Below are 13,870 nucleotides of genomic sequence, written 5' to 3' on the forward strand. Positions count from 1 at the left end.
CAAATTGTACAATGGATGCCTATCAACACATTCAGTAAGGACTCTCCAGTGTCATGCAATGCTCTATGGTAGGAGGAGTGCATGCAGCCTCACCTGCTGGTAAACAGCAGACAGTACAAGTTGGTTCTGTTAGCCGAGTTATGGTGGACATGTGGAAGTCGGTTTCCATGGCAGACATTGGTCGCCATAAAGAAAGATAAAAGAAAGCCATGTATTTAGTCTGAAGGTGTAGTGTGAGGTATTTAGTTTGAAGTATTGATGCAGATGAAACCCAGAGAAACAGGCGCAGACTTGTCCGTTGGCACGGAGATGAAATCCTTTTTGGGCCAGAGTAAAGGGATGTTCCTGAACAGGAAAATTATGAGTAGTTGCAGAATTTTGTTTTCTACAATAACATACCAGTCTTTGTCAGCGGTTTAAATTTATGGATTTTTTTTTTTTTACATTAACCTTTCATCTGGTACACTATGTAAAAAGTCAAAGCCCCTTGTGTTTAGAAGAGATCAAATGTGTTTAACAAAGCAAATGAGAGTGCAACTCTAGCAGGACCACTTCCACGGCGGAGGCGCCAAAACCAACAGGCGGCTGTGCTATTTGGGGGCTCTGCTGAGGAAAAAGTATATTGTTTTTAAACTTGATTCTATAAGTTATTTGCTTAACGTCAGTGATTAAATAAAGAATCAGGCAAAAGAAATGACACCATACGTTAACTTGTAGGATTTTATTCATTTTTCAACCTACAATGAGCTTAAAACTCAAATAAAACATGATCAAAGCTATGACGGAAGGTAAAACAAGAATAAGATGTTGACTTTACAGCTACTTACATCAAATTGCTATTCAAGAGTGGAATAGATGAACTGAATTCACATTAAATGTTACATTTCTTTATCATCCTTTACATAATTAAAAAAGACTGCCTCTATTGTAACAGATTGGTGATTTTTTGGCAAAGTGGATATCCCTCACATACCCTTCTGGAAAGCAACACTTTCCTTTTACTGACTTTAAATACATTATCATAGCATTATCTTCAAGTAACAATGGGAGATCTTTCTAAAAACAATTGTTAAATTAAGTTAAAAACCAGATGAAGAGAGGGCAACAAAGAGATTGAGAGGATGCTTGCAGCTCAAAATGAATGGTTCACATTTACACTGAAGATAGAAGTCCCTGATGGAGGCTGTAAAACAAAATATTCACATTCTGCTTGCTTAAGTAAAAATCCACATGGTTGCATTTTTTTCACCTTTTACCTGCCACGACATCCTCTTTCATGCTTAACAATTCAACAAAGTCCAGTTTAAAATATTCACCCAAACAGATCATTTCGTTGGCCAAGGTTCTCTCACGCACACACACACGCACGCGTCAGACACACACAAACATCTCATCAAGCTCACTATTCCGTTTCCTCGAAAGGCGCATGGGTGTTAAGAATTAATTTGATTTAACTTTGTCTATCAAAATATAGAATTCATTAATACATGGGAGGCTAAAATACAGAGCAAAGTGAACAAGAAAAAATAAAATGATAAAAGCATTTTTTTTTTCTTTTGTTTGAATACAGTAGCTGTAGGACCACAGAGTTCAGTTCAGGCATTTTTTTTTGGAGGGAGTGAGACAAAGTTAAAATTGTCTTCCGATAACAGGGACTTTGCCTCGATGTGGGTATAGTTCAGCCTTGATGCCCGATCTCAGATCAGATGTTTAAGACCACCCACAACCCCCCTGCCACTTCAAAATGGCTTCTTTTTATCTGACCGTGTTGCCACCGTTTTCCTCTCAAACTTTCTAAAATTCCTGGCAGGTCTGGCCATCGAGTAAAATTGACTTAAGCTAAAAAACAAGTATCCAATAAAAATGGGTGTATCATAGTTAAAACCACAAATTGGGATTTAAAATTCATAGTCCTCCTCTGCCATATCGATGGCCCAGGCAAACTTCTCACGCTGCGTTTTGTTGTAGATCTTCTCCACAGGGATGCCCCACTTCTTACACCTAAGAAACAGAGAGGGACATTTGAATGGAAAGTGGCTCCTCTTCTTGTCCTTTGTGCAACTTTGGCTCCAATTAGGGGAGTCAGTGATTCTTAACACAAGGTTACATATTGCATCTTACCAAGCCACAGAGATGCGAGGGTCCAGATAGTTAAGCTTGGAAGTGCCAAGTGCAATTTGCTTGTTCTCTTCACGATCAGTTGCCTGCACCTCCAGCTTCATAAGCTGGTCCTCTAGCCTCTCAACGGCCTTCTTCTTAGTCTCCACAGTCCTACATAACAGACACATGGCACACAATCAGAAATGTAGGAAATAGTTGGTTACCCATGAACACAGCGATTTTATTCATACCAAAGTTTAGACACTTACTTTTTGGATCTTTCATCTCTTCGTACTTTAGCATCTGCCTTGGAGCTTTTCAGTTCTCTCTTGGCATCTGAGAGCTGGTCCCTTTTTGCATCAATCTAAGAAAAGTACTTGATTAGGCAATACAATGACACACACTGCTTAGGTTCTACCATGCAAAAAAATCATATGCAAGTACAATAAACAGAGAAACCTGCCCATAATCTACAAGAGTATTTGTCAAGCCCAATGTTTGGGGACATTCAGATAATTTAAAAAAAAAAGAAAAGAAAAAGTGTTTTTTCCACACATTCTCTCCTTAAAAGATTACAGAAGGTCTTCAAGCAGACTGCCCCTGAAATCCTACTCAGTTGGTCCCTTACAGCGTGAGACTATCCCTGACTAAAGAAGCATGACGTAAAAAGAAAGCTGTTGAAGTGATAGAGAGGACAGAATGGCTGTATGATCCTATAATGAGAATGTTTGCGTTTATGCAACCTGTAGTTGAACAAATTACATTCTGGCAAACAAAAATAATTCAGCTGTTTTATTACATGCACAGAGATCTCACTGGCCCCATGCATAAGGTTTATGGTAATTTGTCAATTGTGAGATGTCAATGTCACCCCCCTCTTATACCCACAGTGAACTTTCCTGAATATAAATATTGAGCTGATATTTCCTGAATATCAGCTCAACACTGGACATTTACAAGTGGGCTAAGTCAGAGTGAAAATGTGGCTGTTTGTGTTCGTACATCCCCCCCACAAACATGTCCATTTGTTTTCACATTAATATAAACCTTCTTCAGGTTACTTTGAGAGAGTAAAGTCAGATGTGTTACTTTCAGAAAAGACAATGTGTCCATATTTTTATGAACGCTACACTTTTTCTCTGATTGGGTTTGAGTTCTTCCAGCATCAAATTTTCCATTTAATCAGAGACTTAGAAATAATATTTAGGAGCTGTGAGGCTGTGTTACAACATGTTACAAAAAAAACTCACCATACATTAGACTATCAATTTACACTTTACAATCACTTTAGTTTTTTAAAACCAATGATGTTGAGTGTTCATATGTTCACCTTAGTCTGCAGGTTCTGCATGGACTTCTCAAAGGTCTTAGGTGGAGCCCTCTGATGGTTACACAGGATGGCCACAGCCCTGTTAGCCCTGTTGTAGGACAAGATCTTGGCCGTAACGTTTTCATCCGCTAGAAAGACATACAGATTACGATCAATTAATTTTATCAGCATGCTCAATTTCAAAATGAACACCCAGGTACAACAGTGCCTATTATCATTAACTAACATGTAATCCAATTGTCTGCTTGTTGATACTATTATTTAACCCTACGTGGGTCTGAATTGAGCTGTATGCACGTACAATTTTAAGTTTGACAATATTTGACTCAACAGGACACGAACCGTTTGTGAGCGCCTTTAGCTGCTGTTGCAGGGTGATTGAAGCGTTGTAGGTACGGAAAACTTTGGCAGTCAGTCCGTCCATCAGCTCCTGAAGATGTTTGTTCAGAACAGAAGTCTGGAGGGAGCAATGAGAAGTACAGCTTTTAAAAGATATCAGTGTTAAGAATAAACACAGCTACCTCTAAGACTAGACAATTTTAGTATCTACTGAATAAACATCTATGCAAAAGGAAACTCTACCTGTTCCAGTGTAGAAACCTGATATGGTCACTAGCTTCCTCTCACACACAATATATATTACATATAACATAGTAATACTTTGCTTACATTCAGGCGGTCAAACAGGTCGTCATCAGGCTCCTTGTTCTCCATAAACAGCTGAAGATTCTTGAATACCTAAAAGAAACAAGACATGATTATACAACTGCAATGTTTGCACACTTTAAAGAAGAAACTAAAATAAAGCTATCCACTCCTTACCCTTTTCTCCACAGGTACTTTGTTGTAGTAACGGATGGAGTCTTTACCAAGGAAGTCAAACTCCACCACAAACTCCTGACCGTCGTTTTCTGGATAGAGTTTGATGTGTTCGACTCTTACAGAGCAGCAGCCCACAGTGTCTGCAGTCTCTCCTTCCTCCTTCTCATTACCCGCTCTCAAAGCGAGCTAGAGCACACCAGGACAGTAGGATTAGAGCTGGCTTATACAGCTATTACTCTCACTGCAGCTAATGTTTAAGCACCTGCTAAACCCTGCTCACAAAAAACAGTCATTATTCAAAAACCAATTACACTGCATTAACTCTATCAGCTATATAAACTTAAGGACAATGTCAATAGTAATCATGCACCTCACCTTGTCGATGAAGTAGAGAGCCACAGCCCGCTGTCTGATCCGCATCTCCTTAGACTTCCAGTCCTCGCGATATTGGGTTCTGATGCGGTCAACACATTTCTTCAGTCTACGAGCGGTTTCATATTTCTGCCAATCCTTCTCTCCCTGCAGACAACAACCAGTGTTTAAGAATGAGTCCCAGATAAACTAATGGTTTAGATTGAACTATTTTGCATTTACAGAAAAAAATAAAACATCCAGGCTTATGAGCACAGATTAAATAATGGAGCCATTATCTGCACAGCAATATAATGTGCTGATGAAATATGAATGAAAAAAGGAAAATCACCACGCTTACTAAATCCCACTTGTTGTTCTTATTAGTGTACTTCACTTATTTAAGGAATTACTAACATCCTTCAAATAAAAGAGGTGAATTTGTAGCTCCAACATTTACATTCCAGGAGAGAAACTAACTAAACTGATATAAAAGATCTGAGTCAAAAATAATAATCTACAAATGCTTCACAGTCTACATGGGAGCTCGGCCCATTTGCTCCTGTAACAATTCTCAATGGTGCTTTAAATCCATTAAATAAACCATAAACAAACCAGCTCAGATGGCCTAGCAGTAAGGTCGAGCCCCATACAGAGGCTGCAGTCCTCCAAGCGGGTTCAAGTCTGACCTGCAGATCCTATCCCGCATGTCTTTCCCCAAGCTCCTAATTTCCTACTCTATTCACTGTCCTATCTTAATAAAGGCAAACAAAAAGTACAGTCTAGCATTAAAAAAGGGAAAGGGGGGGGTCTTAGAAACATTTGCTTATTGTAGTATGCATATTAAGCCTCAGGGAAAGCTTCTAGGTTGGATATTTGAGAAAGTCAGATTTATTGTAAACATACGAGTTAAGTACTCAGGTCTATACCATAAGCAGCAATAAGTAGTTATATCCTGCTGCAGAAACACAATCCTAAAGTCTAAGTCCTGCACTGATTATTACTTGAGTAAAGTGAGCTCAGAAAAAAAAGGCTGAAAGACCAGCACAAGTAGAGTTCTTCAAATGTCCAGAGTAATGACTGAACTGTTAGTGCAAGGCATCTATTGGGTCTCCACTGACACTAGTTTAAGATAAATAAGGAGTTTTTGGAGATGCAAACCATGCAAAGCTACTTTTTAAGTTTCACAGACTAACAACACAAAAGGTGAAAAAGAGGGGCGCGCTGGTGGCGCTGTGGTTAGGGCGCGTGTCCCATGTGTTGAGACTCTCGTCTCGAGCGGTAGGCCCGGGTTCGCTTCCACCCGTGGCCCCTTTCCGCATGTCATTCCCCGCTCTCTCTCCCTGGTTTCCGACTCTATCCACTGTCCTGGATAGGCCTAACAGCAAGAACCGTATTCCATGCATCAAAGGAACATTGGCTAACCCATTTTCAAACCAGGTCAAAAGCACATTGTAGTACAGAACCACCAACCCACCTTGATCCGGGAGCTGGGGTTCAGCATGATGTACTTAATGGAGCCTTGAATGTTCTCAGTCCACGACACCAGCCAAGTCACCTTGTTGTCATGACGAACCTCTTTCCACTTAGTGCCTGGAGGAGGCTCAGGGTGCTTGGAGTCCCTACGAGGAGCACATTTCAATATTACATCGTTTAAAACATTAGTTCATTATCAAAGGGCGAAAACAACAAAAAAAAGCAAGCTATCACTCACTTGCTGCAGTTGATGATGATGTCTTTAGGCCTGATGCGCCGCTTAAGCATTCCCATCTTAGGATGGTCTCCACGGCCCCGGAATAGGCCTGGGGGCTCAATGCGAAAGTTAGCAATACGTTCCCTGTGGTTGTCCATGATGCAGAAGCCATACTCCTGCAGCATCCGCTCATTCTCCTCCTTGATTTTCTTTAAATAGAAGGAGAAAAACTCACGTCACAAATCCAGTCTGGTAAAGGTCAATCATTTGAACAATCACGAAAATATCTTATGCCCATTTAATTCTGTATTAGACCGTCATATGGCAACTCCAAATTATTCACTGTTTATTCACTTCATGTTTCATTCCACTCCTTAATGGAGAAAAGTCGATTAAGTTAATATTATTTACAAACAAATCTGCCAGAAGCCTTTAATATCAATAACACTTTCAACAGAAGTCAACAAGGGTGGGATTGTCTGATTGGGTTTCTGGTAACTTATTGGGTCACCCATTTAACTCTTTCATTATGCAAAGACTGTCAAATTATTTTGATACAATTCATATATAGAAGCTGACCAGTTTGTCCTCCTTTGTCATGGCCTTCCTGGCTTCAGATTGCGCCTTGAAGTAGTCACTCAACTCAGTGAAATTGCACTTCTTCAGGTCTGTGATCTTCGCCTTCTCTTCTGATGACATTTCCTGAAAGAGCAAATTAAGACACTCAAACATGAACAGAGATTTTTTTTAATCTAAAATCTAGCAATGTAATACTGATTTATTTTCTAACCTTCTTCCAATCTTTGAAGAAGTTTTTGCGGAAGATGTCCTTCGTTGTGTACTCGTGGTCGAGCATTTTGGCGAAGAATGTTGCCACCTCTTCTGATTCTGGACTGAGCTTCATGTGCTTACCTTTACAAAAAAAAAACATATAGGTGTTTGGTCAGCCACTGAGAAGACTCTTAATTCTCCAAATAAGCCAATGACAGGTGTAGAAGTTAACTTGTCCAGTGTGACGTACAAGCTTACCATCATAGTAAAATTTGACATTGCTGGGCAGAGGTTCATAAGGAGGAGCAAACACAGGACCTTTGTGTTCCAGAAACTTCCATTTGGAGCCGTCTGTGTATCTCTCTTCTTCCCACCTGTAATCACATTAACAAAAGAAACATTGAATAATCTAGAGAACATAGTACATCATATCATTACACACAATACATTCACAGCAAAGTAAAGGAAGACTTTAACAACTTACCATTTCCACTTCTCTTCTGGCTCTTTCTTCGCTTTCTTTTTTCCATCAGCGACTTCTCCTTTTTTGTTTTTTGTCTTTTTGGACTTTATGTCCTAAAAAGGGGAAGAATGTAAAAACATCTTAGTATGAAAACTGACATGTTCTTCAGGTGCTGTCATTTTGTGCCTCCAGTAAAAGAAAAGGAGGACCCCTCTGTCTTAGGTAGTGACTCTATAAAAATCCTTAAATGTATATGATGCTTACCTCATTCGGTTTCCTTTTCTTGGCCTTCTTGTCATTTTCAATCTTTATTTTTTTGGGCTTGAATTCAGACCTGAGAGATACAGTGAAACAAATGAGGTCACAGACAACCACACAAATAATCCGGCTATAACAGCAAACATATGGAAGTTATCTAATTGCAAAGGTAACTCACTCATTGTCATCATCCCGTTCTCTTTTCAGAGACTTCTCAAGTTGAGGAGAGTGGTAAAAATTCTCTTCAGGCTCAGACTTCACATGTGGAGGGCTGCACAAGAGAAAACGTTAAAAATCAGAAATAGATACTGATCAAATCGACTTCTGGTGGCTCAATGTAACACTTCATCGTAATGCAAAGAGTGCTATACCTGGCGAAGCCATTCTCTTTTTCCTTTTTCACTTTACCATCGAAGGACTTCATCTAAAGGGGGAAAAACAGTTAAAAAAAAACTTTGTCAAACAAATAACAGATTCATTCAATGTGGATTAACTACTCGTCATGTTACGCAATTATCTGCATTTGATATAAAAAATAACAATCCATATGTAAATGAGGATATTCTTTTTTTCAAAGTAAGCCAACTCTAACAAAATGTTTTCTGGCTGCTTGACACAAACTTCAATGATGTGGCCATTTTATCCCCCTTTACATTCAGCTACCAGTTGAAATAACTGAGGGCTGTGGACATTTGAATTTTTATTAGACAGTAAAATACTTAACCCTCAATCCCATCGTTACATGGACAACCAGACTACACAACTACATGTGCATTTTGAAATGAATTACGAGCATGTAATTAACCTTCTCCTCCTTCCTCTTCTCCTTGTGCTTGTCCTTGTATTTGTCTGTGCTGCCATCTTTGTGCTTCAGCTTCTCCTTGTCCCGGTGTTTTTTGTCAGAGGACTCCTTGTGATCACTGGAATATTTAAGACATACAAAAGGACAATTAAGGGTTTTAACAAACTCCATTAAATACAGATAAACCAAGTGACCTGGTTGCATAGCTTGTTGCCTTTTGGGCATTTATTAGAAGTTGAGTTCTACTTACCCGTTACCATGCTTTGATTTCTCTCGCTCCTTGTCCTTCTTGTGGTCCTTATGTTTGTGTTCCTTGTCTTTGTACTTGTCTTTATGCTTGTGAGAGTCTGAGGAAGAAAACAGTCACTTTCTTTACAAGAGAACACAACATTCAAACAATCCCACAATGGACAATAAATAAAGGATTGTGATGTATCAATGTAAAGGTGGTAGCACATGCATGACCAGTGTACTTCTGTACACAAGTATCAAGTAAGACAAAAAACATGTACTCTCATTAACAGGATGCTAATGCTGACACTCACAGATAAGACAATGCTCACCACCAAATCAGAAGAGCCCCACCCACATAATTCAAAACAAATTAAATTGTTTCAAATGAGGTCTTAACATGCATAAAAATCTCAACATTATGTGGTGCGTAGACTAAACATCTATTGCACAGTAGTATAGCACCTCCTGTTACCAGTACGTGCGTCATTCTTAACGACACAATACGAAATGGCAGGCAAGTTGATACATGTTACTGAACAAAAAAAAAACGTCATTCACACGATATTGGTCAAAATTCAAGAGCAGTCCTTTGCCCACCAAAGTGTCACGAATGACAAAGCTAAAAGATGTAGAGTCACAAACACAGCTGACAGGAAACTGCTAGATGACAAACAGCTACTAGGAAAATATCCACGTTCAAAGAAATATCAATGTTAGCCATGTCTAAATGTTGTGCACTTAAGGTGAAGCTACTGTAATTTATTTGTACAATTAAGGCTTTCTATTGTTGTGTAGACCACCTCTTATCTCGACAACACATCCAGTATATGAAATGATAGAACTGACTTGTAACTCTAAGCTCAATGTGTGTGTTACATCTTCATTAACAGCCCTTCCCTGCACTCCTTCATGGTACTGAGGAGATACTAGAAAGCATATGTCAAAGATTCTCAGTTGATGGATGAAATACTTTAAGGCTGAGGAAATGTTATGTCACAATCGTAATAATTAATCGTAATAATCACATTAAGCGGACTAATAGCTTTGTATAAATCTAGAATTATCAATGCACAAAATGACAAATCTAAGCCAGACAAGTAATCCAGCACATGTGGTTTTTACATTTTCTACTACTAAGTCAACACAGTTAATAGTTGATTGTTAATAATATTCAATTATATATTATGTTATTCAGGATCACTGATTTTTTTTAAAAAGTATAGTAGTAAAATAGGTATCATGGTTTCTTTGTTATTGACACCTTGAAATGTTATTTAAAGAACTTAAAAAATAAGATAAAAACACAGAAAAGATGTTAAGTTTTACATACAGATACCAACAAGACTATTTTACATCGTTATTTATTTGACTCAGTGTGATGATTCACTGTAATCATTGGTTTATTTGTTACTTTGTGAAACGTAATGTAACTTAACACAGTCTCCCTTTCCTAGTAGGCTATAGGGAAACTAGTCCCTTTAACTATAATGAAAATAAAGCCCCTAAAGCAGCCAAAAGGCGTTTTAATAGCGCTTTTATCTACAGCTAGACACTTCGTGGTCAGCACATGGTATCTTAGCGGCGCACTGTGTCTCCTCCTCACAGCCATCTGCACCTCACAGCCTGGGTTCAGCTCGCAGTGCAGTCAGGCCGCTGCACAGAAAAAGAAAATGGCGCAGAGACTAAGTCCTCAACCCCCAAACCCTCACTTTCAGATGGCAAATACGGCATAAAAACCAAGCAAACAAGATTTTCTAATACGACGAACTGATAAAACACCTCCGGGTGTGTTCAAGTAATGACAGAAATCAAGAAAATATTAAGCGGAAAAGCTTTTATTTGGGCTCCCATTTGAACAATAGGAGCCTATGAGTGAGACAGAGGACTTAGTCTCTGGACGCCATTTCTGTCCTCTACTGAAAACTAAGGCAACGTTACATTTGTTCAGGGAAACTGGTTAAATAACTCCCGTTTATCACAAACTTACCATTAAAACGCGATCCTGAGTCAACCTGAAAAACCAAAAAAACACATGGATGTTAAATTTCGTAGTTGCTAACCAGTCGGCTAACTAACTTTGAACTTGCTGGATAGCAGAGCGACACACTGCTAGCTCCTCGCTAAGCTAGCTTGCTACGCTGGTTTGATATTATGGCTTAGCTGATGCCGACACTGCTACTGCTAACACTGGCTACTACAGACAAGACCAGTGTGGGTGTAGCGTATTCCTGCTTTCTCTTTATGTTCATACTTTAACAACAAACCTCAAATCAAACTCGGCTCTAACTTTCTCTGACTTAAAGAATTTCAAATGTGGTAAAACGTGTCAGCAGGCTGTTCACAACAAAAATTAGTTACTCGGCTAACGCTAGCAAACACTATTCACAGTCAGCTAAGTTACCCTGTCACAACCAAGACGAATAAAACCACAACAGGAAACTATGTCCATTTACTATCATTGATGGAATTACCTGGTCCTCACTGTGGGAATGATCCCCACTCATTTTCGGGTCGTTTTGTGATTTAAAATGTAAAATGAGTAACGTGTGGCCTCAGCACACACCGGGTAGGAGATGCAGCCAGAATGAAGAAAAGACACAGTTGTGTAAGAGAAAGAAGTCCCACTTGTATTCGAATGCGCATGCGCATTAATTTAAATGGTTGAGGCTTCGTAGCTCCTCCTCTTCTGAAAACATGTTCTCCCAGGCACTTAGGTTGTTGTCACACAGTGTTCTGTAGGTGACACAGAAAGCAGGAACACGATCTGCTCCTAGTAAAGAGGAAACTTGTGAGTCCGAATCAGTATGTTGTACGATTAACGTGATAAGTAACTGAGAGCAGCTTTTTGTGCATATAACTCTTAATAATAGGCCTAATATTGATGACAGAAACAAATGATCTGTCATCAACATGTCTGTCCTTCATTGTGGCCCATTCAACCAGTTAATTTATTGAACATATCAAGTTACACCTCTTAGTTCGTCCAATGACAGATTGGGTTAAACAATTGAATAATTATAAGAAACTGACATTCATACTAACACAACATCTATGGCTGTCATCAAGGCAGAGTATTAAAGGAGTCTGTCCTGCTCCCCCACCCCACCTTGAGTGCATCCAGGCCTATCAAAATAACACATTAAAGGCAACAAGCTTCATGCTGATGATGACAGGAGATTTTTTTTTAATTAATCAGATTATTTTAGCAAGGAAACCCCCAAGGAGACCAAAGTCTCTTTTCCAGAGAAAAGAGACAAATACAAAACAACAATACAAAAATGCAATACAAGACGAATACAATAATTTTAAATTATTATATTTTTTATGCATAACCCATGACCTGGTTAAAAAGTCACTTTTAAAGCAGGTTCAATTATTTTCCTTTAGTAGTTCAGACACTCTTTTAAATGTCATATGATACAGAATGCAGTTTAGCCATCATTTAAAAAAATCCATAAAGTAGGTGCAACAACCCTAAAAGCATGTCTTCCCCCATTCAGCTCTAACCCTTGGTACTTTTTAAAGTGAATGTCTGTTTTAGAATAACATTCATAATAAAGTGAATGTCTGTTTTAGAATAACATTCATAATAAAGTGAATGTCTGAAGTGAATGTCTGTGGTTGTGAATTGTCTTGGTGGTTCTGTTGAGATAATAGTAAAACGTGCTGGTGGCTCAGTGGTTTCTGCGCGCGTCCCATGTATGGAGGCTGTGGTCTTCTGGGCGGGCAGCCTGGGTTCGGGTCCGTCCTGTGGCTCCTCTCCTGCATGTCGTTCCCCACTCTCTCTCTCCCCGGTTTCTGACTCTATCCACTGTCCTAGCTCTCAAATTAAAGCCCAAAAATAAACCTTAAAAAAAAAAAAAGTCAACCGTGTTGTGTTTTTTTCAGGGAGTTTTTCCAACACAGCCTTACAAACACAAGTAGTATTTTGTCATGTTTTTTTTTTTATCATACAGCCTATTTGTTGGAGTTGCTTTCAACACAACCATGTTGAAAATGATTTTTGATTAAATCAATCATGTGTGTTTTTGTTATCAACTTTTCCCTGGCACTCTTACCTGCTGGTATGAACAAGCATACTTGATTAAGGTAACTTGATGACTTGATATTTGAGGAGTGCATGATGATGAAAACTTGTTTCTGTCCACAAGAGGGCATTACAGTCCATGGGCACATTATACAATTCGCCTGACTTCACAGAATCTCAAAGCACCACATGAATATTTAGTTCAGACTTATAACTAAGATGTTCGTGATTTGACTAAACAAAAAAATCCACACTGTAAAGGGTTTAAAGAAAATTCAACAGGAGGTTGACTATCTTCTGATGGGTTTTTATATTGAATATATTAATGTAATATACTTATATGAGCTAGATAGTTTTAAATGTGCAGTTACATTAAAGATAGCTGTGCAAATTCAGTGATTACATGTGTTAAAGTGCAAATAAGTGTGCAGACATGTTATCAGCGCATTTGAACAGATGTCAAAAAGGCGAAAACTATGTATTTCAGCATTCCCACTAATAAAAATTTGGATAACAATAGTGTGAATGCTGTATTACAGCATATCCACTAATGAGTGGATACACTGATCAAGTGAAATTGTACGTGCAAGGACAATGTGCAAACTTTACAGGAGGAGAACAGGTTTCAATTTGAAATTGACAGAGATGCGCAGGGTGACAGTTCACTTTTGTACAGACTTATTGATTTCAGTAGAACATATTTCCTGTATCCGTCCTTGTGACGGCAAAGCTGAACCATTCTGTTGGAGAAGGTGCTCCCCTGTCTGTCCAGCAGGTGGTGCAGAGGGTGGTCAGGAATAACCATAATGGATAAGTTTGTTCAGTGTCCTCCTTTCTGTCTCTTTTACAAATGAGTCCAGCTTGTAATTTAAAATGTAATAAACCTGTAAGAGTTACAATATTTTGATCTTATCTTTGTATCATCCATTGTTTTGTAAATGCTATTTATTTTTAATTTTATTGTTTTAATATTAATTAATAGATCTACCGATACACACTTGTTAAATCTACACAGTGTA

General features: G+C 38.7%; 1 protein-coding gene across 1 annotated transcript; it reads right to left on the minus strand.

Annotated features, from left to right (window-relative positions):
• Nucleotides 1-706: 706 nt before the first annotated feature.
• On the minus strand, nt 707-11,441 carry top1a (DNA topoisomerase Ia). The gene is made up of 21 exons (XM_020633864.2): nt 11,296-11,441; nt 10,812-10,836; nt 8,841-8,937; nt 8,594-8,708; nt 8,160-8,212; nt 7,967-8,059; nt 7,795-7,864; nt 7,552-7,643; nt 7,326-7,441; nt 7,087-7,208; nt 6,876-6,998; nt 6,318-6,505; nt 6,081-6,225; nt 4,628-4,771; nt 4,253-4,438; nt 4,100-4,168; nt 3,773-3,887; nt 3,431-3,558; nt 2,370-2,464; nt 2,122-2,271; nt 707-2,001 (listed from the first exon to the last, which is right to left on the minus strand). Exons 1-21 carry the CDS (start codon nt 11,326-11,328, stop codon nt 1,899-1,901), a joined length of 2,262 nt encoding a protein of 753 aa, XP_020489520.1. The 5' UTR covers nt 11,329-11,441; the 3' UTR covers nt 707-1,898.
• Between the last annotated feature and the right edge of the window lie 2,429 nt (nt 11,442-13,870).

The sequence above is a fragment of the Labrus bergylta genome, chromosome 5, assembly GCF_963930695.1.
Source record: "Labrus bergylta chromosome 5, fLabBer1.1, whole genome shotgun sequence".
Taxonomy (NCBI): Eukaryota; Metazoa; Chordata; class Actinopteri; order Labriformes; family Labridae; genus Labrus; species Labrus bergylta.

Coding starts and splice junctions, on each gene's coding strand:
- top1a (XM_020633864.2), bottom strand. CDS start 11,328: ATGAGTGGGGATCATTCCCACAGTGAGGACCAG. Junction 6,506..6,875: donor TGACAAAGGAGGACAAACTG/GTCAGCTTCTAT, acceptor TTCTATTTAAAG/AAAATCAAGGAGGAGAATGA. Junction 4,169..4,252: donor AAGTACCTGTGGAGAAAAGG/GTAAGGAGTGGA, acceptor TGTTTCTTTTAG/GTATTCAAGAATCTTCAGCT.